Source organism: Epinephelus lanceolatus, chromosome 8, assembly GCF_041903045.1.
Source record: "Epinephelus lanceolatus isolate andai-2023 chromosome 8, ASM4190304v1, whole genome shotgun sequence".
NCBI lineage: Eukaryota > Metazoa > Chordata > Actinopteri > Perciformes > Serranidae > Epinephelus > Epinephelus lanceolatus.
Genome location: NC_135741.1, coordinates 2,551,512 through 2,578,733, shown reverse-complemented (window position 1 = coordinate 2,578,733; position 27,222 = coordinate 2,551,512). Strand labels below are relative to the sequence as shown.

The 27,222-nt window shown below is 43.8% G+C and overlaps 2 protein-coding genes across 5 annotated transcripts in view; both read left to right on the top strand.

The window, feature by feature from the left end:
* LOC117258534 (neural cell adhesion molecule L1.1-like) overlaps positions 1-12,809 on the top strand; it is a 69,397-nt gene extending 56,588 nt beyond the window's left edge. For 2 of the 3 annotated variants that reach the window (XM_033629539.2, XM_033629537.2), the window contains 9 exons: positions 1,318-1,424; positions 3,659-3,920; positions 4,023-4,145; positions 4,379-4,555; positions 4,647-4,760; positions 5,238-5,387; positions 6,564-6,695; positions 6,775-6,847; positions 9,641-12,809. In XM_033629539.2, coding sequence (XP_033485430.1) covers positions 1,318-1,424; positions 3,659-3,920; positions 4,023-4,145; positions 4,379-4,555; positions 4,647-4,760; positions 5,238-5,387; positions 6,564-6,695; positions 6,775-6,847; positions 9,641-9,899 — 1,397 coding nt within the window. In that variant the 3' untranslated portion in view covers positions 9,900-12,809. Of the gene's footprint in view, positions 1-1,317; positions 1,425-3,658; positions 3,921-4,022; positions 4,146-4,378; positions 4,556-4,646; positions 4,761-5,237; positions 5,388-6,563; positions 6,696-6,774; positions 8,495-9,640 lie in introns of all 3 variants that reach the window. The other variant, XR_013491913.1, reaches the window with a different exon arrangement.
* An 8,068-nt stretch (positions 12,810-20,877) lies between these two features.
* LOC117258538 (6-phosphofructo-2-kinase/fructose-2,6-bisphosphatase) overlaps positions 20,878-27,222 on the top strand; it is a 34,005-nt gene continuing 27,660 nt past the window's right edge. Inside the window, exon 1 of one of the 2 annotated variants that reach the window (XM_078169723.1) lies at positions 20,878-21,249. In XM_078169723.1, the coding sequence (XP_078025849.1) occupies positions 21,168-21,249 (82 nt within the window). In that variant the 5' untranslated portion in view covers positions 20,878-21,167. Of the gene's footprint in view, positions 21,250-21,514; positions 21,952-27,222 lie in introns of those variants that run through there. The other variant, XM_078169725.1, reaches the window with a different exon arrangement.

Below are 27,222 nucleotides of genomic sequence, written 5' to 3'. Positions count from 1 at the left end.
TGCTTGCGTTGCCTTGCGTCCAGTTGCCTACGATATTAGCACTTATGATTACCATGACCTGGATGACTGAGAATCTTCTCCGACAAGTGGTTTAGTACAGTTTTGAACACAACCTATCTGTAACTGGAGTCCATGAAATCTAACAGAGGACTCTAAACTTGCAAGGGAGTTCAAGTATCTTGGGGTCTTGTTCACGAGCGAGGGTAAAATGAAGCGTAAGATGGATTGGTGGTTTGGCGCAGTGTCTGCAGTGATATGGGTGCTGTGCTGGACCATAGTGGTGAAGTAGGAGGCGGGTCCAAAGGCAAAGCTTTCAATTTCCTGGTCCATCGACGTCCCAACCCTCACCTATGGTCATGAGCTCTGGGTAGTGACTGAAAGAATGAGGTCAAAGATAAAGGCGGTCAAAATGTGTTTCCTTCATAGGATGTCTGGGCTCGGCCTTAGAGATAGGGGGAGGAGTTTAGACATCTGGAGGGAGCTCGGAGTAGAGCCGCTGCTCCTTTGCGCCAAAAGGGTTCAGATGTGGTGGTTGGGGCATCTGATCAGGACCCTCCTGGGCGCCTCCCGCTGGAGGTGTTCCAGGCACGTCCAACTGGTAGGAGGCCCCGGGGCAGACCCAGAACACACTGGAGAGATTATATATCTCATCTGTATCATCTGGAATACTGTAAGTTAACTGAGTGAGTCACCAGTCTCTGGTGTCACGCTGACTCTGTGAATCAAATAAAATTAAAATTGTGTCTAATAGTACAAAAGACAAAAGCTTTGGACTGCGGGTGCATGTTCTTTCCCAGCATCTTCCTCCCATTTTCTACACAAATGAACGTCTTCATGTCTGAGAAGATATGAGACAAAAACTCCCTCTGACTAAATGCAGCGTCTGTGTGAAGGAATTTATTAAAAATGTGTCTGTAGTAAATCATATGTAGAGGCTAACGGTTCACTCACCCTCTTTATTCAGGGCACCACATAGTTCTTGTACCAGAAGTGAGTAATTACATCCCTCATTAAAGAGGTCAACATTCCCATCTTCAGTCCGAGAATCTGGATATTAAAAGACTGAAATTATCCTCCAATAAGACGGCTTCAGGCTTGTTCTGCAAAAATGTCAAATCAAATGACAGGCGTGACAAACAGTGAATGTTGTGTTGTGATCGTGTTTATGGTGGAAAACAGGCGTTCTGCTGTGCAGCCTGTTCATCGCTCTGAGTGATGGACAGACAGATGTTCTATAACTGCAGTTCAGCCTAACATCACCACTGACATGAGGCTTATCAGCTCACCCTCCTCTTCCTCTCTGTCTCTCTGTCTCAGTGCCTGAAGAAGCTCCCACTGGAGTCACAACAACTGTGATCAACAGCACCGTCAGAGTCAAGTGGAACGAAGCCAAGAATGTCCGAGGTCTGCTGCTGGGATACAAGGTACCAGTTATTATACCAACTCAACTCAAGAAGAGACAGCTGTGCTCTGTGTTGGCTCATGTCACACATATACTGCTACTTACAAAGTATATATGAAAATATATGATGTGACAACATGTGACGTATACTGCATTAACAGAATAGAACATATTTTCATGCAGAGTTCAACCGTGAGCCAAGGAAGAACTGATGACGTGCAGATTGCACCTCCATGTGGCCACTTTTAAAACTTTGTGCTTGTATTTGTTGTGTTTTATTGCTCGAACCATTTCAAGATATAACCACCTCAGCAGGTTCAATAAATCTGTCAGCCGAAAAAACAAAACAATTCTTACTCACCTATAATGCCCTATTATAATCCACAGACCAATAATATTCCAACAGAAACAGTCCTCATATGCTCACAAAGGTCCAGGTGATCTAAATCCAGCAGAATATTTAGTCCAAACACATCATCACATCCAGAGATATCATTTCAAACGTTCATATTTCTCCATGTATGATCCATAATTTCTCCTGTTTGCATGTAAATATGCCGACTGCTTGCTGTGTTGCTTCTCGGGTTTACCAATTAACAACCAGTGACCGGCCCAATGGCATATGGGTCTTGTAGTCAGTCACACTCCTCACCTCCACAGGAGTTTTTAACTCTTTCTTGGCACTAAACTGTTATAATGCACATAAATGATCAACAAATGGCTCCTCTGTTGTTTTGATTGCAAAAGTCTTTCTTATAAAGTTAGGTTCTCTTAAAGTGTTTTTATACACATTAAGTTTCTTAATAGACATTTGTGTCTGTGTTGGTTAGTTGTTCACTCATATTCACACATTCAGTTCATGTGTGGTTAAAAAGCACGTCGACACAACCTCAGAAAAACGTGTGTAAAATGTTTATTCTCTGTGATATTGTAATCCACTTTGAATTTGGACAATGTGAGGCTTCATGGTATGGTTCCACTGTGTTTACCAGCTAATACCTCCCAGTTCTAGTCATCTGCAGCTTATTTTTCCAAGAAAATTTTCAGGCGAAGATTTGTGTGATGAAACTTACAGTGATTTTAACAATTTGGGAAAATACTTGAGTGTTACCCTTCAAATGAGGCCATGCATGGACATGTGCTAAAAATGGAACAAGAACAGTTTTCAGTTGACTTTGGGTAAGACTTGAAGAGGTGTTTTAGGTGACTTTAGGTGATTTTCATAGGATGATGAAGACGTTTTAAAGCATATCATTTTGTGCAGTGTGAGGTATTTTGTTTATTCGGATGCAAAACAGAGAAAATGTTCACATTTTCACGTATCTTTCCTCTCTTGCAAGGAGCACTTGTAACATAAATAATTTCCCCTTGGGGATCAGTCAAGTATTTCTGATTCTGATTCTGATTTAAAAAGCTGGAACCAGAGGATATTTGATATTTTTGCTTGATAAAAGACTGAGGGTGCTTTCACACCTGCCCTGTTTGGTTTGGTTCAATTGAACTCAAGTTCGTTTGGGCAGGTGTGAACACAGCAATCACACTCAGGTGTGCACCAAAACAACCAGACCGAGACCTTCTTGAAGAGGTGGTCTCAGTCTGGTTACAAACAAACTGTCTTGCGGTTGAGAAGGTGTTCCGACCTGGATGTGAAGCAACTGCAGTCACATGACACATTGTTTGGGTTAAACATGAGCATGTTACAGTCCTGGAGGATTATTAATGTGCACCTCCTCCTGTACTGCCTTAATATGCACATTCAGCACATCCAATGCATCAAAACATTGTTTTCTAGTTGGAGCCGCGCCTCGTTTTCAAACTGTATGCTTTGACTAAAATGAACAATGACAGCAATATAGTCCACGATGAGCAGCGCTAAAATCAACCTGCGTAGTTGTCCCTCCATTGTGACATTAGAAAGTGTCACATTTATCTTGCAAGTGTACTCTTCTTCAACGTTTGCTTTACTTCCTGGATTTTTCCCACATGGAAATTCTGACCAATCAAGAGCAGCTTTCTCACACAAGGCATTTGATCTGGTCCTCTTGTAAATGCTGCCGTGAGAACACGAACCAACTCTAGGCAATTATACAACTTTGGAACAACATGAGCCCCTGATTCAGACCAGAGGAGACCACTCTAGGGCTGACAGCACCCTAAAATAATTAATTGCTTGTGTAAAATCCCCAGCAGCACTAAGGCATCTGTCATTCTTGGTTGAGCTGCACCTTCACTTATTTTTGTCTGCCTCTGTGTCAGATCTACATCAGGAGGATGGGACCTCATGGGGGTCGGTTGCGGAGGTCTCTCGGCAAAGTGCACCACGAGAAAGAGGACAGATCAGAGCGTGGCAAGGACAGAGACAGGGGGAGTCGGGTGGTGGTGGTCCACGGCATGAAGACATCAGAGGAAGTGACGGGGCTGCAGCTGTATTCTCAGTATGAGCTGTCTGTTGCTGCCTTTAACAGCAAAGGAGGGGGGCCTCATTCCCCGCCGCACCACTTCAGCACCCCGGAGGGAGGTGAGTTTAAATTAAAGAAGTTACAGGAAGAGACTGAAGATGCATTCATCAGATCTGCTAACTGGTGTGTGTGTGTGTGTGTGTGTGTGTGTGTGTGTGCAGCACCTGGTCCTCCTGCATCGTTGACATTTGACAGTCCTTCAGAGAAATCGCTGATCCTCTACTGGACCCCTCCAGTTGAACCCAACGGCGTCCTGCTGGGATACATGGTGCAGTATCAAGAGGGTAAGGCTGGCAGCTGTACACAAGTTACTGGGGTGGGAAAGAAATTATATTTAATTTCAATAAAAAAAGAAGGATGGAATTGTTAATATTTTCATCAGATCCTCCATTTTACTGCCTGCTTTTATCAAGAGACCATCTTTCCAGCTGTGAAATAACTTCTTTAAGCTGAGTACTTGAGTAAAAGCACAGGTTACACTGGAGCTGACAGCTTCCTGTGTGTGTGTGCTGTGTAGAGGTGGAGAGCAGAGACAGCCTGCTGCAGATGGAGATCATCAGCGATCCCAGTGTGACACACATTATACTGGACTCTCTGGACCCCAGCAGCTACTACATCTTCAAAGTGATTGCACGCACCGCCGCCGGAGATGGACCTCCCATCACACGGAGGGGCGCCACCCTGCTGGACGGAGGTGAAATTACAGTGATTTTTTTTTTCACTTCTTTTAAAACACAACTTTATTTATAGTTCTCAGTCATCAGCCTCTGCCTGTCTCCTTCCAGTTCCTCCGTCCAACATCAGCATCATCTCCAGTAACACGTCACTCAACCTGAGCTGGGTGCCCGGAGAGCGGGACAGGAACCACGGCTTCATCATCCGCTACATGAGGAAGAGTCGTAAGAAAAGGGTGGAGGGAGGGAGGGAGAGGAGAGGAGAGGAGAGGAGAGGAGAGGAGGAGAGGAGAGGAGCTTTTACTTCAATGCAGAATGACTCAGAGAGAACAACAGAGGAGGAGAACACAGAGAGTGAAGTAGAGAGACGAGGACGCTATCATTAATTATTTATTAATTATTTATTAGGATCCCCATTAGCTGCAGCCGAAACAACAGCTATTCTTCCTGGAGTCCAAACCAGACACAGTACTACATACATGACATACATAATCACTGACACTAATACATAATATGTGCTCATAGATTTGACCAATTGCATCGTTTCCTGCTCGTCACTGCTGCTGTACGAGGTGAAACATCAACATGTCGACAGAAAAACAAGATGTTTGATAGAAACGAAGAAGAAGAGGAGGAAGAGCAGACGTGGAAAATGTCTCATTTATGACAACTTTCGTGTGCATGTGTGTTTCTTTGCTGCAGTCGGCGCTAAGTGGGAGGAGTCAGAGGTGGTGAACTCCACGCAGGGTTTCTATTCGCTGAAAGGCCTCCAACCAGGATCTCAGTACCACCTGATGATCAAGCACGAAAACGACACCATGTGGGAAGATGTGAAGTGGACCATGGGACCAGGTGTGTGTGTGTGTGTGTGTGTGTGTGTGTGTGTGTGGACACACGCCTTAATGTGTTGCAGAGCTAATCAAGTATAGGCGATAAACTGGATTGATTTTAAACACTTAAAGAGCAAATTGCAGGTTAAAGTTTTTACAAAGTTGTTTTTAACCTTGTGTGAAAATGACCATGTGAAAAGTTAATATAGTTAATGCAGGATTTAATATAATAACTTTTGTTTTCGAACATCGCGTCATATTACGTAATGGGAGGGAGTCAGTCTCCTCAACTCTGTCTCAGCTAAGTGCACAGTAGGTGGTAGTGAGTCTGAGCGGTCGTGATATAGTGAGTTGGTCTGTTTTCAGTAGTTTAATTCTGCATTTATTTATCATCATCATCATCATGGTAAATTATTGTGTTTGTGCTGCCTGCCCAAACTCCAACCTGTCAGGACATCGGGTCCACCGTTTTCCTAACAGGAAAAGGAACGGTGCTATCTTTTGTGCCTGGGTGCATTTTGTGCAGGCGAAGAGACGGGACTTCACTTCAGCTTCTGTTTCTGAAAACGCCGTCGTATGTGGCGCTTATTTTAGACTGGAGGATTATCATCCCAGCAATATGATGGAGTTCAGGATGGGATGCCGATGCCAGGAGCGGGTGAGACCCAATGCTGGCATGGTTCCTTCAGTGTACGTATCTACAAGCTAACGCCGGTCACTGACCAAGACACCTGCCCAGTCCTCCACTGGTTCTCCTCGCACTGCAACTGAATCTCTCTCCTCTGAACGAATCTCTTTGACGCCTAACAGGCTCGTAATTATAAGGCTGTGGTCCATCATATTCGTATAAATACACATTCACAACCTCTTCAGTGTCACAACTAGCATTAATATCCATTAATTTTCCTATTGTTCAAATTGACCGCACTTCCAGTTTAGCTTTTTATGATGCGGAAGTAAAATTCTCTCACAAAAACGACACCAGAGGTCGCTGTAGTTTCAAATTCAGTTCCTACATCATTTTCCTACACATTGATTCACTGGGGTCTCCATCCTGCAATCTGCTCTTTAAAGTGTGCACTGTGCAGCGGGTTTATTTAAGAAAATAGAAGTATCAGATTGGGACTCGGTAATGGCCGATCATCCTTAGGACATCCTTAGTGTTAATCATTCACTAATGAATCTCTGTCTCTCTCAGTGCCGTCAGAGATGCCCGGAGGCTTCGCCACCCAGGGTTGGTTGATAGGACTCATCAGCGCTATCGTGCTGTTGGTGCTGATTCTGCTCATCCTCTGCCTTATCAAACGCAGCAAGGGCGGCAAATACGCAGGTGAGACAAACAACACACTCACGCATGTGCAGACTTTAATCTGCAGTCAAGAGTCTGATGTTGAGGTTTCTTCCTACAGTGAAGGACAAAGAGGACAAGGAGGTGGACTCTGAAGCTCGGCCGATGAAAGATGAGACCTTCGGAGAGTACAGGTGAGTCTGTCCTCTCCTCGAGTCAGAGGCGCCAATTTGATCACCCTGGAAACGTGAACATTAATACAAAGACTACAAACTGTTCAAGGGCATCACAGTATATTATTATGTTAAATCGGTCAGTTTATTGCACAGTGCAAATCTTAAACAATAATAGGGGACTGTCCAATTTTAAAAATATAGCGGAAACCAAGCCCGGTTCTAGGCAGGCACATATGAGGGGGCAGTCATAAATGTGAAGGGGGCATCATGCTCCAGCACATTTTTGCCATAGGTATCTGAAATTAATATGAGCAAATGTGGAGAAATTGTCAGCTGTGAGCTAGACATCATAAACTTGCGACCAAGATCACATTTTTCGCTCCACAAACATAAAAACTATATGTCTGCGTTTTGGGCGAGTGTGTCTCTCTGCTAGTATGATCAGATTGACGATTGGATCAACGGTTTGTGAATTAAAGGGAGGAGTTTGACACATTTTAAAGCCATCTCAATCTGCCTGCTCTCACATCTTTTCTCTCTCTCAGTGACAGACTCAGGATGTTTGAAGGGCAGAGGCGAAAAGGAAAAGAGGGCACCTACTACATGACATGGGGCCCATTGGTGCACAAAAAAACTAAATTTGACCCCCTAAACATGCTCAAAAACTCACCAAAATTGGCACACACGTCAGGACTGGCGAAAGTTTTGATCAAATTAAAAACTTAACCCCAAAAGTGCCAAAAGGAGCTCTCTAGCGCCACCGAAACACACATGGCCACTGCAGCCCGTAGGAATGTCACAGAAAGATTAAATCAAAACTGGCTTGTTCGTCTGATCAAGACCTACAAATCATGCACCCCTGACCTAAATCCAACAGGAAGCGAGCTAGTGCCTCTGAAAGTAACATAAGCAAATGTGGAGAAATTCTCAGCTGTGAGCTAGAGTGGAGAGCGGTCTAAAATCGTATAAAACTTTTGTCTTTAACTGTCTACGTGAGCTGGAGGCCAAAACGGCGTGAATCCGAGGTCCGGCCTAACGCTGCTTGCAGCTTTAATTGTCTTTGTTTTTGTTGACGGGCAGTGGCGGCTGGTTTTGAGCCATGACTCCTTCTATTCTGGCTCCCAATAACACAACAAGACAAACACATTTTAACACTCCTGTGTAGCCTACAGCCCTGTGGGGGAGAGGCAGCTGCACCTCCAGGTCATAAAATTGTCATTTCAACATCAGCCCTTGAAATGGTCTATATTTCTTCATGTTCATGCAAAATGCCAGCTGTCTGTCTCCCACCAGATCCAGGTGGTGCGCAAAGCCGGAAACTGAAGGGCGGCAAAATTGTTCCTGAGCTGCTTTATCTGCTTTTGTAACAAAACATAATTGATTCAGTCGGACAGGAAGCAGAGTGGCTTCATTTCTCAAGTATTAGTTATTATTTATATGTCATCTCCAGGTTATCTGTTTTAAAAGATTTACTACAATGCCTCAGAATACCTTTATTGTGGAACGAAATCTCTCCTAATTTACTTTATTTCCTGTTTTTGCTTTAATGTTTGAGCTGCTTGCTTCATTTGACCGTACAGCTCTAACGCTCCCAGCTCTCTGTCCTTCTTATCTCACCCTCCTTTCTTTCTTTCCTTAATGCTCCGCCTGCAGATCTCTGGAGAGGTGAGGAAGTTAATCACCTCTTTCATGCATGTTTTATTCCTCGTACCAGTTGTTGAATGTGTTGTGATGGTTTGTCATTATGTGTAATTAAACAACGTCTGTAGCAGAGAGAACCGGGCCAGTTACTGTTCCACTGATCCCATCAGTACGACAACTGTCATGTCAGCTGTTCTGCTCTGCCTTTTCCCCTGAACGGTGTCAAACTACCATGACTGTAACTTTGAATTTGGGAGAGTTAATTGCAGTGAGACAAGGGGAGATTTCAACTGGCCCTAAGGTTGTTGCTCAAACTACATATTAAACCTCCTCATTTACAGTGATGGCACTACAGAGCCGCTACGAAGTTCCGTCTTTATGCCTCCTTTGCATTTTTACACAGACCCAAACAACAGTGGCATCCTTCCGCTCCAGACAGCACGCCGACACTGCAGAGGCAAAAGAGGCATGGCCTTTAACACAACAGCGTTGGCACTAGTGTAACATGTGACAGACGTGTCAGCAGAGAATTATAAACAATAACAATGACATCACATGTCAATAACAATCACTTACCGTCTCTGTTATATGGCGGCTGGTCTCGTCCTCTGCTTGGAGGGTAAGGAGCTCCTGGGCCTCGCTGTTTTCACGATTTGTGAACAGCTGTTCTTCTTTGAGTTAGCTGCTAACTGCTATCAGCTGCTTTTTAAATCTCCCGCAGAGGGTCATACACAAAACATGTCGTCAAAACATCGCCTGTGCCACCCATGATCCTGTCCTGCTGGCTGTCCCGTTTATACAGACATCCATTCGACTCTGTTACTACCTCCGTTGCCAGAGACAACCCTGTCCCCCCTTTCTGTGATATGCAAATGGTCATTCTGTGGATGAAGTGTGTCTTTAACATTGATCAGGAGTACGACTATGAAAACATTGTTTCTGTTGAAAAAGAGAAAGTGTGTGGCGAGCATAACACGACTCTGTTGTACTGATGGAGTTAGAGCTGTGGAAATGTATTATCAGACTATAATTACAGTGACAGATATGTCCATCCTGTCAATGCATCTTTTTTTACCCTTTATTTGAGACTCCACCCTGATTTAATGCCCAGCTTGTACATGATGATTTAAGGTGGTTCCTGACGATGTTTCTGTCTGTGTCGTCTTTCAGTGACGCAGATGAGAAGCGCTCAGACAGCCAGCCGTCTCTGTGCGGGGAGAGCAAGCTGGGCAGCGACGACTCTCTGGCTGAATACGGGGACAGCGTGGACATCCAGTTCAACGAGGACGGCTCGTTCATCGGCCAGTACAGTGGCCGGGGGCCCGTCACCCACGGCAACGAGAGCTCTGGTCCCGCCTCTCCCGTCAACGCAGTCCCGCCTCCACCCATCGCTCCATCCATGTCGAGCATCCTGAACCGGCCCAGCTAGACACACACATACACACGACAAAAATACACACACACATACACACTGCCTGCCTGCAACAAAACACAAAGGGACAGACCACTCCTGACTCCACTGCCTGTAATGTAAAATTGCCAGAACACACACACACACAAACACACACACACACGCACGCACACAAACTCACACTGTCTCAGTACATTCCACAGGTTTATGCAGTGAAGATGTTTACAGGATGTCTCACCTTTCTACTCCGAGTTTACACACACACACACACACACGCGCGCGCGCGCGTGCAACACATTCAATCAGAAAGAGCTTCACTCTTCCATCAGACAGACAGACAGAGGGAGGTGGAGGACAGGAGTCAGTTGTACCAGCTGTTTAAACTTAGACAAGTTACAAACAGGGTTTCCGTTTGGTGCTGGTCGGCGTCACAGATTCACGGACACATGGGAGAAACTCTGGTCGAATATGATGATGATGTTTATTGATCTTAAAAGCAGTCGATTGGCAGGCTATATAAGAAAATGACATCATCAAGATATGTAGATTTTAGAGATGTCACGGTGGGGACATTTTCCTAGTGGGTAATAAACACCGGTGTTACAGATTATGATGGATATTTTACAATAGAAGAAATTTGTTGATGGCGCTGTGTTAAGTTACTGCTGATGCAAATGGAAAATTTATTTACTGCTGCAGCTTCTACTTGACTTTTATTATGATGGGGTCACAGGAAATGAAATGCGTTTGTCGGTGACATTAATCCTCCTGCTACCGTTTATCAAAACTACATCTACCAAAACAAGGCCAGGGTAATTTTTGGCATTTCTTCACAGCGGATATTGTAGGGAGTGATGGAACAAGAAGGAGCAGCCACGAAATGTTCCCATATTTTGCTTTTCGCTTTGAAACCAAATCCTCTGCCATTGTCTTGTCGAATAGCCTAGCCTTCATTACTCTGGGGAATTGTAAAGAAATTCCTTTAAGATTTTGGCCTAAATATTTTCAGATAAAACAAAAACGGAATAAAAAATATTTGCAAACAAACCAAAAACTACATGCCGGCCTTTCTGGCTTTTAACATCTTAATCAGCTTTTCCTGTTCTATTTCCGTTTGCTACAGGCCACATTCACAAGAATAAAAAAAAGATCATTTTTAAATAGAAGCCTATCTAGAATTTTAATTTTAGCTCATTTTAACTTTCAAATTCTGTGTAGAGGGAATTATTTTAACCCAATATTACGACCAGAGAGATTTAAATATGCCGGACTTCAACAGGAAAAAAATGACCAGATAACAGAAACTCTGGATACAACATAAGTCTTTACTAAGTTGATTAACGCAGGTTGCACCAGACAAACTAGTTCTTACGTAGAGATCAGTTGTTACGAAGTATTTACATCCAGGAACTTCTTGACGAAATGGTTAAGTAGTAGAGAACAAGCCAAACCCGACATATGAACCGTTTGGAGCGATGACACGAGCTAACTGGAAATGTGTTCAACATCAGTGGGTAAATGTGACGATGATGGAAATATTTATGTTCATAACCGGATCAGATGATGAGGATTGTGGGCCGACAGATTATGTCGGAAATCTGATGCTGCAGTCGGCTTCCTTGTTTACATTTTCAGATGCTTTCTGATTGGATGCTGCCACAGATGTTGCTCGGTAACCAATTCACACGCCTAACGTTTTTACCTGGTTGTAACTCGTCTGACTAGTTGGAGACTGGATAGCAGTGACAAACAAACAGCTGGTGCAGCTCAGTCCAGGAGAGGAAGATGATGGTTGATGTGATGAAGAGTGAGACTAAGAAAAGGGAGATTTCATCTTGTCTGACCAAAACGTCTCCCACTCATCCTGTCCAAACATTTATTCTGTTTAACTCATTTAAGTTGTTGTTTTTATGTAAACATCACCCTTTTCATTCATAGTTTTTATATTCTATGCATCATCATCATCATCATCATCATTAAACGTCACCACTATGTGTCCTTGTTTATGCTGTTTACAAGCTATTTATTTGTGTTTGTGTGCATGCGTCTGGGGATGATCTTGCTATTTATTGATGTGTGCGCGGCCGTGAGAGCGGCTCCCAAAAACCTAAGATGCATGCCCCTCCCTGAGGCATCTGAAAATCACTCAGTTGATATTTAGTGTTTGAGTTTAGAGACTGACTGTTACTTTGTGTGTGTGTGTGTGTGTGTCTGTGTGTGTGTGTGAGTGAGTGATTGTTCGTGCTCTCAGTCGCTGCCCTGTAACCCACGGCGATTGGAGATCTGTTGCCTTAAGAGAGTCCAGTTGAGCCTCCTCTCCTCCGTCTTTCTGTCCATCCATCTGTCAATCATCCGTTTGTCCTCACACACACACACACACACACACGCACACACGCACACATGTTCCTTTTCATTCATCCTCCTGTTTGCTTGGCAGGTGAAATGCAGGATCAGGATGCTACGGTGGCCCAGAGAGCTCACAGCACCACAAACACACACAAAGAGGGAACACGATGGGAATGACTGACGAAACAGTTCAATTAACTTAATCTATATTTCACCCGCAAAAGGACCATTTTTACATCCATTACTCACCACGATGAGTTTGTGAAGAGAACGTGTTGTTTCTCACATGCCTCCATGGTGCAAAAAGAACCCAGAGGTGAACATTCTCCATGAATTTAAGAAGTCAGGATCCACTTTTAACAACTGAGAAAACACATCAAAACATCAGTTTACAAACTCTACACAAGTCATGCAGTATTATCCACGTCTCATTTATGCAATCATATGATCAGTGCTTCACAAATACGACTTTTCACTAAATCATTATCATGTGAAACACTTCCGCCTACAAGTAGGTCGCCCTGAGCATGTCTGAGCATGTGCATACACAAGAGACAGAGCAGATGACAGGCTGTTGAATTAACAGAAGGAAGAGAAGAATTAGAAATTTGTGTTGTTAATCTGGCTTGGGCCCAAAAGCTCAGGTGGGGTTTGAGCTCAGGTGTGCTGTGGACAGAAACTGTGCAGGTTCATGTGGGGTCAGGCCTGATTTTTTTTGGCCTGATCAAAGCTCTAGTTTATACTGACACATTTTATGTTTCAATGTCTTAGTGGAAACGCTTGTGTTTGTTAAGTCCTGATCATACGACTGGATCAATGAGACTTGGATTATACTGCACGTGCTATGTGAGAGTTGTACACGGATGTTTTCATATAGTTTTTATGTTGTTAAACGTTGAGTAATTGATATACAAGTTATCATTTTGCCGGTGAAGTCTTCCTTAAATATTCTGATTGCATGATTGCAATATTATATAATATTTGTACTGGTGAAATAAAAATCAGCAAAAAGAAAAAAATTAGATTAACAGCAAATATCTGCAATAATATGTTGATCTGCAATCCGAAGGTTGAAACAAACATGGTGGAATGTCAATGAAAGAAAGTCAACTTCAGTGATGTCATGCACCAAAAACCGTGGCAACAAGCAGTGTTTCCCAGCTGTGTTCAGGTGTGGCTCCTAGAAATGGTTATTTTATTTTTGTTTTTGTCTATTTACATGCGTTTTCTTAAGCTGCAGTGCATTGAGCCTTTAGGGCCACTGTAGAGTATTATTACAGACAGAAATACACACACACACGCACATCTTACACACACATGTATACTGATGCATGCATAAATTAAAGGACTATGGAAACCACATGGAGGGCCAGTCCTCTGTAGCAAAACCATTTTGGACCCTCTGAAGGAGAGAGGGAGGATGGAGGAAGAGGAGGACAGACAAACATGAGGAGGAGGAGGAGTTGACAGAAATAGAGAATCTGACGTATCGTTCTCTGAATGTAAATAGAACCTTGAGATTGTCATTTTTTTATTTCCATTGCTTCTTTTATAAGATGATCAAAATGTAATTGTTTTTTCATTATCTGTTGCTCTGTATGATTTTGTACTGCGGCGCTCCTCCGCTGACCTGCTGCAGCCTTTGTATCATACAACCCCTCCCCCACCCACCCCGCCATCGTCTCCTCTTAGGTTTTCCTCTTGTGTCACCTTGTAGCTCAGAGACATTTAGAGAAGACTAGAACCATAGAATCACCCCTCCCCTTCATCCAGTTTTTTTATAGCGCTTAGAGATGCAGCAGATAATATTGATTATTAAGAAGTCACGTCATAAATGTTAACATTTATACACCTCGCCATGGCAGTGCTGTTTAAATGGGCGAGATGCAGCCTCGGGAATGGGCCGATACTGGAAATCAGTCGTAAAACTTAGAGGGTTTATTTTTGTGGCTCTGTTGTGCGAGACAAACTCAATCTGACAAATTATGTGAAGCAGGATCACCAACCAGGAATATCCTGTGTGTTTGGACCCAAACGTTTATTTTCAATGTTTGTGGAGCAGAGAGCAGCGGTAGGGACGGGCCTGATGAGTCACTTCACACACACACACACACTGAGCAGAGTTGTAGCTCTCATGTTGCTGTTTGTTTTCTATTTTTATTAATGTTAATAATCCCATGAAAAGACCAAAATCAAAGTGTTCATCTGTCTCCTTAAAACTGTCTGACTCCCTGTCTGTGGCTCACAGCTCCAAGCTCGCTGGTTCCTACTGAGGCAACGTATCCTCAAACAGTGGTTTGTATGATATCCTATGAATTAGTGCCCTACAGATGTTATGTCTTAAACATGACATCATGTAATTAATGTGAAGTTACAGAGGTTAAGTTCAGACGTGTAAAGTTACTTTGGTTAGGATTTAGGAAAAGACACAAGGTGAATACGATCCTTAAAATGACTCAAAGTTCACACCGTTCTGAACATCAGCCTCCTGGGGAAAGTCCTGTGGACCGCTCGGGACCACTCCCTTCTTTACTCCCCTCAGCGCATTATCACACGATCGCAGCCTCACAGAATATGTGGGTTATGAACAAATTACTGGCTCATGCTTACGTGGGATATGTACGAATTTCGGTGTATTACTTTTCAAAGGAAAACATATGAACGCTGCATGAGAACAGCCTTCAGACTTCAGACGTCAGTCTTTGAAAGATCCCAAGACAAAATACTTTTAATTCCAAATAATAATTTGTCTGATGTGGTTTTTCCACAAAATGGTGCTTTAACAATTTGCAAAACAGCTGACCTCATAGAACAGTTCGTATGATATCCTACCAATTAGTGCTCCATGAATAACATTGTGTCCTTAATGCAATGTTACGAAATTAACATAAAGCTACGAAGGTTAGGTTTAGGCGAGTAAAGTTACTGTGGTTAGGTTTAGGGAAAAGAAACATAGTGAGCCTTAAAATAACTTAAAGTTCACCCATTTCCAACCCGGTCTCCTGCGAAAGGTCCAGTGTATTGTCAACTATCCACCACCCCAACTGGCACTGAAATTAAAGGTGACAGAAAGTCCTTCTTAATTTTACTCCCAAACAGCTTTCGACCCTCAATGGGCAGCTCTGTTTTCCAAACTCACACTGAAACATCAAGCTGACGAGAAAGTGAGAAAAATGGTATTACAGTCTGGACACAGCGCTGAAACACAGAGACAAGAGGGAATAAAGAGGGTAATGGTCTTTTAGGGGGGAAGTTAGGTTGGTGGATGTTTCATTAAACACAGGACTTTTCCTCTGGAGTTTCCCCAGAAGCCCGAGGTTCAGAACCAAGTGAACATTGTGTCACTTTCATGTATATCGTCGCCAGGTTTCTTTTTGTAAACCTGACCACAGTAACTTTACATGATGTCCATACTGTCATTCATGGGACTCTAATTTGAAGGATCCAATGTGTGTGCACTTTCATATGATATCATACAGACCTTTGTAAGAGGATACGTTGACGGGGTCGTGATGAATAAAGGACACAATTATGCAAAATGCTTTGCTACAAATATTTTGCATCGAAGCTATTTAAACCTGCAGTGATGCAAATTTGTGACAGTTGCAACACCTGTTGAATTACAGGTTGGAAATAGATTCACTCTGGTGATTCTGAGTTCCCTCTGGTAAACGGTTACGCAGTGTATTTGTCTAAGGCTTTTATTTTGAAAGGTAGGAACGGATGGATCTGATCTGGTATGCGCTTCCGTTGTCAAGGTCAAAAGCGGTAATAAAGTTTGCCATCTTAGATCAAACTGCGGTGCCTCCGTGTGGCTCAGCGATGTGACTCTACACCTTCAGTTTACTGTCTTTGTAATTTTTGTGTCCTTTGTCAAACAATACAGGCTGCTGAGAAACATAAACGATCATCAGGAACGCCACTGTTGTGATTTTGTGACGTGACGACCGTTCCACACAACATGATTGATTGACGCCTTTATTTGTTTTTCAAAACCTTAGAAAGTTTGAAAAAGAGTTGAGTTGTTTTTCGCTGCATAAACTCCTCTCTCTGTGTGGAAGTACTCAACCAAAACAACAGTTCGAAAAATAAATTAACTGACGTATAAACCACAAGTTAAAAAAACGCCCCCGGTGCGTAAAGGCCTAAAGTTTGGGTCTCATCATAACCTCACCATGAAACATCAGAATGTTAACTGTTTTTGTCCTGTTGAAACAGAAGGATGTGAAACTCCTTCATTTGTCTCTCAGTGTAATAATCCACAGTCAAACCTCCACGTGTTGCCTTGTTAAACGTCTCCCAGGTCTCGACCCAGCTCCCGTCTGTCTCTCTGCTCCTGACGCTGACTGTACAGCCCTGCCTATCTGTCTATCTGTCTGTCTGTCTGTCTGTCTGTCTCTGTCGCAGCCTTCTTTTATACATATAAACACATTGGGAAAAAAACACAACCTAAAAAAAACTAGTAAAAAAATAAATAAAAACAAAAATTTTTAGGTATAAATAATAACAATACTGCTAATAATAACAACAACAGTGCTATTATCAGTTACAGTGACGCGGTCAGTATTGTCGTAACGATGATACGACCAGTCAGTAACACCATGAATTAATCAGTATCACAGGACCGAGCAGGGACATGGTTACACTGGAGGTGGGAGGGCGACTGTATGTGTGTGTGTGTGTGTGTGTAATGGGAGTGTCAACACTCAAACACACATACATATACAGAGGGAGGGGGGTGGGATGGGGGGAGGGGGGTGTACCGCAATATTGAGGTGTGCTGATGTTGTACCTGCTTGTTGCATTGTGCGCTGTACTGTATCTGACAAACTAACCCCAGACTGTCAACTAATAAATAAACATGGACTACGCATATCCTGAACAGACCCCAGCTGGCGCCTCGCTTCTGTTTCTGTATGTGTGTGTGAGGCATGGGGACTTAAGTTACCTTTTGGGGACTATGGTTGGATACAACATTGAAGGGACAGCACTGTTCATTCATATGAAAGTTGCTCAGTGGTGCATGAAGCCAAAATGATTCAACTGCAATGTATAGAATTACCCAGGTGATCTGCACTAGCAGCCCATAGAGCAGGCACACAAGAGACTTACGGCAGATGAGTGTCTTACTTCCGCCGCTTTAACAGCTAACTTCCAGTTTAGCACTCTGCTATGTTGAGTAGAGATAAAATCAATAAATCTTGCAGCTCTTCTAGACTCTCCAACTGTTATTGGACTGAATGGATCAAATCCTGATATTAAAATTGATAATTTTGCAGGGGTTGTGACGCCCGGGAAAAAATGTATCACTGATTTACAGATTTCCTTTTGCTAATGTAAGTAAGTGGGAAAAGGTTTTTATGGGCTGCAGGGCATCATGTGTTCTTCACTTCAGATGTGACGTTCAAGACTAGTTAATTGGCAACAGCTTATCTGAAGGCTTCTTTGCACATGATGACATACAGTACATCGGTGGGCTGTCTAGATGGAGGGCAAGCAACTGAAGACAGAGACTACCAACTCTGCACAAATGTCAGTGATCTGTGCTGTTTACAGCTGATCTAATTAATCAAATTGTCAAACGTCAATGCTAACGTAAAGCTTTGTGTTAAACACACCTGGAGTTGGATGCAGTTACAATGTGCTGTAACAACTTCTCCGTGTTTTTATGTGTGGCCCAGATTTTTAACAGCATTTCGCCAGACCTCTGGAACAGCACATAGAAAATAATAGCTAAAAAATTAGCCAATGTTAGCTAGCAACATTAGCCTGACTGTGGTGCGTCCATGTACAGAGTTGAAATATAAAAGACAGTTATACTGAAGCACATTTACACACCCGGCCAAAAACAACAACTTCTTGGTGCATCATTGTGATGCCCTGAAGCCCAAACAGACTTTTTTCTATAGACTCACATTATAAAAGAGACATCTGTAAATCTGTAAATCCCCCAAAATGACTCATTTTAATGTTAGGAATTAACCAATTTGGTTCAATAACATTCAGAAAGTCTGGAAGAGCTGCATGATTGAATTATTTTAACCCATTAAAGTTAGTGCAACAAGTAGCTGGTGGAAGTTTCTAGCTTCTGCCCTGAGCCTCACAGTGCAGAAGCAATGCTCAATCATCCACATATATAAATATATACATAGAAACACATACATGTGTGGCTCTGACATCTTCGTCCTCTTCATTTGTTACTGGACAACCAGTGGCGATTCCAAATTCATTTAAGTAACTACACCCAGTAATTCATCATTGCAAAGGTAACCACACCTCCCCCGTCACAGAGAGAGTTTAGACTTGAAGTTTTAGGTTCAGCTCAGGGTGGGGTTTGGCATTTAGTTATAATGGTTGAGGTTGCAGGACAAGTACCTCATACTTCACTTCCAGTTTAAGATATGTGAGTGTGTGTGGGAGAGGCAGGCAATGTGCGTGATAAAGGAATGCAGTGGAGCAGGAAACTTTTTTATTTTTTTTATCAGGGACCATGTACAGAGAACACTGGACTCAACAGAGTAAAGATGCACTGCACCAGATTATAGCTTTTTAGCTAGTTTCCATCTGCAGTCCCTGAGGCAGACAAAAGAAGAAATAACAAAAGAAAAATTAAAATATTACAAAGAGACAGACTGAAACGGTACAAGAAAATAGAGTGCATTGAAATCCATGGGGTGACGCACACACAACGTCCAAAGTGCGAGTGCTCACAGTTCCAGAGAAAACAGTCATACAAGGTGCACACGCCCATACAGAGCGCGCAGTGCAATGAGGCAGATAGAACACCCACATGTCTCATTTGGTCTTCATGTAATGTGTACATAAAGTACATAGTGCAAAATGAGAACAGGATATTCACAGGTGTTAAATGGTGATTAATCTACTACATAAAGTGCATGGTGCAAGATGAGAACAAGATAATCACAGGTCATATAAGCAATAGATCTACACACTGACATAGGAGACACATACAGGGTACCTATACCAATATGCAATGGAACAGTAACTCGATCGACCGCTTATGAAAAGAAAAAGAAAACAGGACAGCACACCTCGACAGCAGAGTACCTATTCAATGCTGACAGCTTTGGTTACTTAAAATAATTTTTTTTGCTTCTCTAGAGAAGAACTTTTCTCTCTCGCACAGACACACACATAAAACTCTCATTCTGCACCTGTGTGTGTTACACTGTACGACTTATACAACACGACCTCATACATTTTCCTTTCAACTGGCCTACCGGCTGATGGTTCTATTACTTTTTTCAATTTTATTTATTTCTTTATTCAAACTTTATTTAACCTGAAAAAACCCTTGAGATTAAAAGTCTTTGTTTTTCAAGAGTGTCCTATGAAGGCAGGCAGCAGCATAGGTTACAGTTAAATAAAACACACTGCAGCGTTACGCTCAAGTAGTTTCTTTCCCCTAACCTTTTCTGCTCCACCTTTTGTTTTTCAGCTCTGTTGTCCATGTGCGACAGGAAGTGACCGCCATGAGACGGCGTATCATCTCTAGTCAACAACTCTCTGTACTTCTGATCTGTAACGTTGACAGGAAGTGACCTCACGATGAGACGGCGTATCATCTCTAGTCAACGACTCTCTGTGCTTCTGATCTTCGTTCTGATTTGCAGCTTTTCAGACTTATTTTGTGGCTGAATATAATTTGTAGCTTCTTAAAATCTGAATGAGGAGAGTGATAGTGAGATACTGGCTACAGTGATGAAACAAAACCAGCATCAGATGGACTGTATTCATAATCAATACGCACAACAATATAAATAACCAGTGCCAATTCATCAGTCAGTGAGAATGTGTGTGTGGGCGGAGCATAAGCACATACAGCCAGCAACAGCAGCGACCCATCGTCTGACACCGGCACACTGTCTGCGGTCATTTTGACTTGACCAGCAGACTTCACTACAAGCTGATTGGCTGTTGAAACAGGTGACCTGCTTTAAAACCAGCCACCAGCCATTTGACCAGCTGAGTGTCAGGTGACACCATCAGACGGCTTGAGTTGAGCTCAGACTGACCAGTTCATATTGCTGCAACTTTTCTCTGCAACGTTCTAAATCGGTTTTGTCTCATTGTGAATTTTTGGTCTGAGCTGGGCTTAAAAATGCAGTTTATGTGATTACATTGAAGGACTGCTGTAAAGTCTATGTGGGGGGAGACCAGACATAAAATAAGTCTTTTGACCCCAGTCTAACCTAAACTTAATGTAACCTGAACCTTAAAACCAAATCTTAACCTGCAAACAGGCCCAAATGTCCTCATTTTTCAAACATGTCCTCACTGTGTTGTTAAAATAGTTTTTGGTCCCCACTACGTACCAAGTACAAGTGTATGAACACACATGCACACACACACACACACACACACACACACACACCCACACACACACACACACACACACACACACACACACAGTGAGTGAGCGCGCAGCATCAGTGCTCCCGAGGACAGAGGAGGCGTGACGGATAATGGGAACTATTATTTGTACAGAGACTAGTTGGAGCTGTTTGTTGTCACGCAGGAAGGAGGCGAGAGGGTTGGTAACCAGGGGTTAAACCCGTAGGACTAGTTCCCTGACGCAGACGGTGTGTGTGTGTGTGTGTGTGTGTGTGAGAGAGAGAGAGAGAGAGAGAGAGAGAGAGAGAGAGAGAGAGAGAGAGAGAGAGAGAGAGAGAGAGAGCGAGAGAGAGAGAGAGACAGTGTGACCGGAGGAATACTAAACAGGAGGCAGTGCACTGAGGACAAGGACCAACATTTTAAGAACCGACCGACTATCATCACACAGCAGCGGAGCGGAGGCAGGGACACACAGTCTGCCCGGGCTATATGCACACACACACACACACACACACACACACACACACACACAAACCCCCCACACACACAGACATACACACATTCCGCCAGGAATAGATTTGGAGGATGAACGGAGCGGCGATTACGCAAGACGGGATCGAGCCGAAGGGGGGCGCGCGGAGGACGCTCCGGTTCCAGCGGCCGCACGGTGAGTGACACACACACACACACACACACACACACACACACAGAGGTGCATGTCCATTTTAAACTCAGTTATGTAACACAAACACACACTTCCTTCCTCTTTATTTCATTCATTCAGAGACCGTGTGCGCGCGCGACCCCGTGACGCAAACTGTTGATCACTCTCATTGATCATCAAGCGGAGCGCGTGTCACTCATCACCGCCCCACCAGCGGGGCTGACGCTACAGAAAAACAAATGAACCCACTCCACGTTTGAATCAGACACTTGAGCCACACGTGCGCTCCCACGCGCTCTGCACAGCCCGCACAAGCACTGTCGCACCCTTATGTAAGTAATGTGGGTTTTTGCGGTAGCCTATGAGATTTTGGGAGCTGCCCAACATATTGAACAGCGCGTGCAGCTTGTGTCTGCCCGGCAGCAGCAGCAGCAGCAGCGTGCAGAGCGGACGTGGTGCGTCGGGGTGTTGGTTGTCCTCCCCGCGGTCAGTCTGTCCGTCAGCAGAGCGCCGCAGAGAGCTGCGCGCGACAGGACGTATGGCTGCCCCGCGGGGGTGTCACAGGCGTTTATTTTGGGAGAGGGGGGTTGTCGTGTGACGCGGAGCGACCCGCGTGTCTTCTGAGTGTCCGCGTGAAGGAACTAATGGAGACCAAGAAGAGCGTGCCAGCGGTGCAGCGGCTGCGCGTGCGGTGTGACAGCACAGGTGAGTCTGAATCAGCAGCAAATAAACAACCTAAGGTCGACCTCTGTCTCACACACACGCACCCAACCACACACCCACACACACACACACACACACACACACACACACACACACACACACACACACGTGATCATTATGTTAGATACAAGAATGTCCCATGGGTACCATCTATCTATCTATCTATCTATCTATCTATCTATCTATCTATCTATCTATCAATAACTGCATGCAGCGCTGCATGAGGTGACTTAGTAGGCTAATGGGACATTTTTTGGTGGGAAAAATCTCTGCTTCCTGTGAGGTGAAGAATTCATTCAGTAGCAGTAGAAATCCTTCAGTGTAACAGTGCTGTGCTGCAGGTACGAGGTCCTGCCTGCACTCAGCATCGGGCCAAAGTCAATTCTGAGTAAGTTGTCCTTGAACATTCTGTTATGTGGCAGCATGCTGGTACAGTGGGTAAAACTGTCGCCTCATAGAAGGAGAGTTCAGAGGTTTGAATCCTGCGGCTGATCCCTTCTATAGACTCTTTCAGGGCCGACGTCATGATGATGTCATTTTATCAGCTGGAGGCAAAAGCTACCTCTCCGCCACAGGGCTGGAGGCTACATAGGAGTCTTAAAATGGCTCTTGTTGTGTTACAAACCCCTTTAATTGTAAGTAAACAGTACCACAGGTTGTTGTTTTTTTGGTGGGCGGAGCTTAGCTGGAGGCAAAACAATCCTCCACAGACATCAGCTCACATAATCAGATAACATGTTGCCTGGTTTCCTCTCACGGCCCAAAGACACGCAGGTTAGGTTTTTTGACCCAACTGTTCCACTGCTTCTTCCATAGCTGTAAGTTACTCCAGTAGCTGGTGGCAGCCGACTCGGCTAGAGCCATCGCCGGATCCCGGCTAGTGCTAACACCGGGAGCTAACGCTAACATTCCTACTCTTCTCCGTGAGTGAGAGCAAAGTTTTAGCCGGGCTACATTTTACAATGCTAATTGCAAATGTTAGCTGGGCTGCCGGGCTACTCACCTAACACAACTGTAACGCCGGACCCACTGCTGCGACCGAGCTGCTAATAACTCAAGCTCCGGACATTAACCCATGCTACGATTGTAACATTAAATTTAATTGAATCGACATAGCGACATGTGCCTAACATTACTGTAACACTAATTAAAACAGACATCTGACTTTATGTTGTACCTGTCCAGGAGAAGAAGAGCTAGCTCCGAGTCAGATTGGAGCCCCTTTAGCTCTCGCAGTGCTCTCCACCTTGGAAATGCAAGGCCAGTGTTAATCCGGGTTCTGTCCCTTTCTTTATCCGACAACTCCTTTGCAACCGTCTTTAGAGGTAATGTCAGATCCTGGTCGTCTTCAGGTGAACGTTTCGTTCCGCTCTCCGCCTTTTCACTTCGAAAATACGCGCTGCCGTTGCTCACTGGCTGTAGCCTTTTATAGGGAGGGAGGGCCAAGGGCTCCGAGAGGAGAGAGGAGGCGGCGATTCACATGAACGTACATGAACGCGCAGCCGGACCCGCTTGTAAATAATGGGCTGGAGATCAACACAGAGAGAGTGTGTGTGACGTCCTGCTATACTCCAGATGAAATTACACCTCTAGTTCTTCACATAGCAATTTTTTTAATTCCTTCAATCTAGAAATGATGAATTTCCGCTTATTGCCCCTTTAATGGGAGAGGTTACAATCGGCATTCACTTCCAGTTCAAGTGACTCTGCAGTAGTCATGGGTATTGAGTGGCTTTGTTTGCATAAATCAGGAAATTCTTAAAATCTTAATGACTGCAATTGCAAAGTATTCCGTGTGTGACCCCCTACAGAGGTCCAGGTTAAGCACCCTATATTGGCTAAGCCTAAACTTAAAGGCTGCATGACAGGCTGCTTACTAATTGACAGGCTCGGCTGACGTAACCGACTGCTGTTGATCAAGTGAAAACAAAGAGTCCCACTTCTCCCTCTTCTTTGATGCATAATTTATTTCTCACCGCTGTAGTCTTCGATGAAAAACATGCAAGCATTGTTAAATCTGTGTCCATAAACTATTCAGAGGAATAATATTTCACCGTTACATTCAGCACCTGGCTTGACATGATCCAGCGTAGCGATTAAAAAAACTGTACGTGCTTCTCCATCTAGCAGCACATGTCCCTGAGTGAATGGTTACTGCCTATATTGACAGACACCCGTGACAGAACAGTGACCCCTACAGGACAAAATAGCATCCCACACCTTCATTTTACACCAGGGATGGCCCCTATAGAGCTCGTAAGCTGCGTGTTTCCGTTTCCGGTACATGGGACCTTAAAAATCGATTTCTCATAATGTATTTCAATGGCTAAATGAAAATTATTTTCTGGTCCCGTTTGAATTATGCCATGAATTTCACATATGTTGTTTGTGAATTTATAATATATTTTTTCGTGTACAGAAGGCTACAGTTTAGCGGGAAGAAGTTTGATACTGTTAGGTTTTGTGTGAGCGGGCTTTGTGGACTACAGCTCTTCGCTGCTCTCGACGCGTATGATATACGTCACCACTCGCACTCGGAACATGGCTGTGTCTCTGGTACACTTCACCACCTTCTTCCAAGGAGAGGACAAAAGCCTTAAGCGTGGCGAAAACCACTACAAGTCTGGACGTGGAAAGTTTCAGCCACGAAACACAGCGGCATCTTGATCTGATGGCTCCGTAGATCGTGGCAGAAGACGCAGCAGCAGCACCGTGAGTTGAGAAGTGGAGGGAAAGTGTGATGACATGACGTCACATAGGCGACATGTAGTCTTTCTCATTACGTTGTTTCCACAGCCTTTAACTGAAGAATCATACAATAAACTGTCAAACTCTTCACATGAAAAAATATTATTTAGACCCACACAAAACATTTGTGTAATCCAAGGCATTTAATGACTGGAACCAGAAAATAATAATTTTCTCTCCATTGACTCCCATTCATATTTTCCCGAGCCTAGAGGTCCGATGGGGTCTACCGGAAGGGGCGTGACTTACAAGCTCTATACCCCCAAGTCCTAGTAATGCCGCTGTGGGTATTTATTGACTCCAGCTACTATGGACTCAGATTGGCAGAGATGGAAATACAACACCTGAGTAGACGTGCTAATTTTAGCCCCTTAACCGGCAAGATGCAGTGATGGGTCACTACAAAATACAGCCAGTCCCTTCCCCTAGCAGCACTTGGGATTGATAGAATTTTATTGATATCAAGGCCATTATTGATTCCCTTATCGATTCCTCCTGTGAATTTTCTGTGGAGAAAAAGTAGACCTTGCAGGTTTTCGGTGTCAACAACACAAATTTGATTGAGTTTCTATTCTAAACAAGAGATAAGTGCTTGTGTAAGTAAACAAATACGAAACTGGTCACTGGATCCTTGATCTCTGGACCTACCAGAATGCTGGCTCCTCCACTGTGGAGAAAGGGTGCAAACCTTTCACAATAAATTTTGTTAGTGCTTGATGACACTCATCTAACTTGTCTTGAGGCATTTTGCCATTTGCAGCAAGTGTGAATGGGGTGTGCTGCCTAAACGGAGGGGGAGGGGGGCTGGGACGTGGAGCTGGTGGAGCAACACTGCAGGCAGCAGAAATACTCGGTCCACTGCTATCATCTAAAATGGAACAAATGAAAGAATATTTGTGCAGCATTTGTTTTCATCTACGTCAAATAACGTTACAGAATCTGTCACTGAATGCGTTGTGCTATCGTTAACATGGGACAGGACATACGTACCGTCACTGGCACTGCCAGAGATTGTCGAACACATGGCACCTTTTAAGGTCCTCACCAAGAAAAAAGCTATGGAAAAATTATTTCTTTGCATTTTTTATGTTATTGGGGCACTAATAACAAGAATCAGTTATTATTATTTTTACAGACCCCACAGTTTTTTAATTACACACCTCTACCAAATGGTTGAGAGGTCGCTTAATGGTAAAAGTACCTAATACATTATTATAAATGTATAATAACAATAATATGATAATTTTAAACCTACAAATACATACAGAAAGTAGAAAAGGTCAAATAACTGTAAAACAAGTCAATTTTATTAATATAGTGCAGTACATACACTTCTCAACTGTGCTGTGTAAAGTAACAAAACAATTCTAGTACTTTCAATAAACAGTACTTTCTTATTTATTTCCCCCTCTCAAGTTAACAAACAAAGAATGACCCATGGGACCATGTTCAACTTCTCAGCTGTACGACATAAGAGCTTGAATCTCTTCTTCAACATGGTATCAGCTATCACATCAAAATGTGATTCGAGGTCCCAGTAGTCATCGATGGCTGGGAAGTTTAAAACCCCCATGAAGAGTAGTATTGCCAAGAAATCTTCAATCTCTTCAGGGCTAGTTTTGATTGGGTCGCCCAGTTCTTGCGCAGAGTACAGAGTCGTCTGCACAGCAATATGTTGAATCATCTCGTCAGTGAACACTGTTTTTAAATGCTGGAAGGGTGTTTTGATTGCGTCAGGGGGTACAAAACTTGAATCAGGAACCTGGAATTTTTCACTATCAGTATGCTTCCAGATTCTCCTTGTGCCTGTCTTGGATCCTGAGGATGACCTTGGGTCAGGGGAGTCATCCAGCTCTGGCATGTTGACTGTTTTTAGTTTGTTTTTCCCTTTTTTCTTCTTCTTACGGGGCGGTGGTGTAGAAGATGTGCTTGTTGAGGGCATCTCCTCCTCATCCAAGGATTCAAAGTCTTTTTTGGTGAAGTGAAGCCACGCTTTCGACCGCTTCTGTCTCTCCGCCATTATGTCTTATTTGTTGTTGAACATGCTGCTGACTGACGAGCGTGATGTGCGTTATCGACGTAAAGATTCGGTATAATGAAAAGAATTGATAAGGGAATCGTTAAGCATAAAGGCTAATGATGAATACAAATTGAACCAGTTGGAACCGGTTCTTAACAGGAACCGGTTCTCGATTCCCATCCCTACTCGGATGGTAAAGGCTCATTTATACTCCACGTCACTGTCCTCATACTTCCATGCGTCCTTTATGTTGGCAGAGATACAGCAAATAGATGGTACGAGAGGGCGGAGACAAAAGTTTCACATAACAGGGGCGTCGGTGGCGTAGTGGATGGTGCCGACGCCCCATGTACAGAGGCGATGCCTCGCTGCAGCGGTTGCAGGTTTGACTCCGGCTTACAGCCATTTCTGCGCCCTTCTTTCTTGAATTATGCTACACTGTCTCCACCATCTCTAGTGGCACTGCTCCATTTGATCCGTATTTT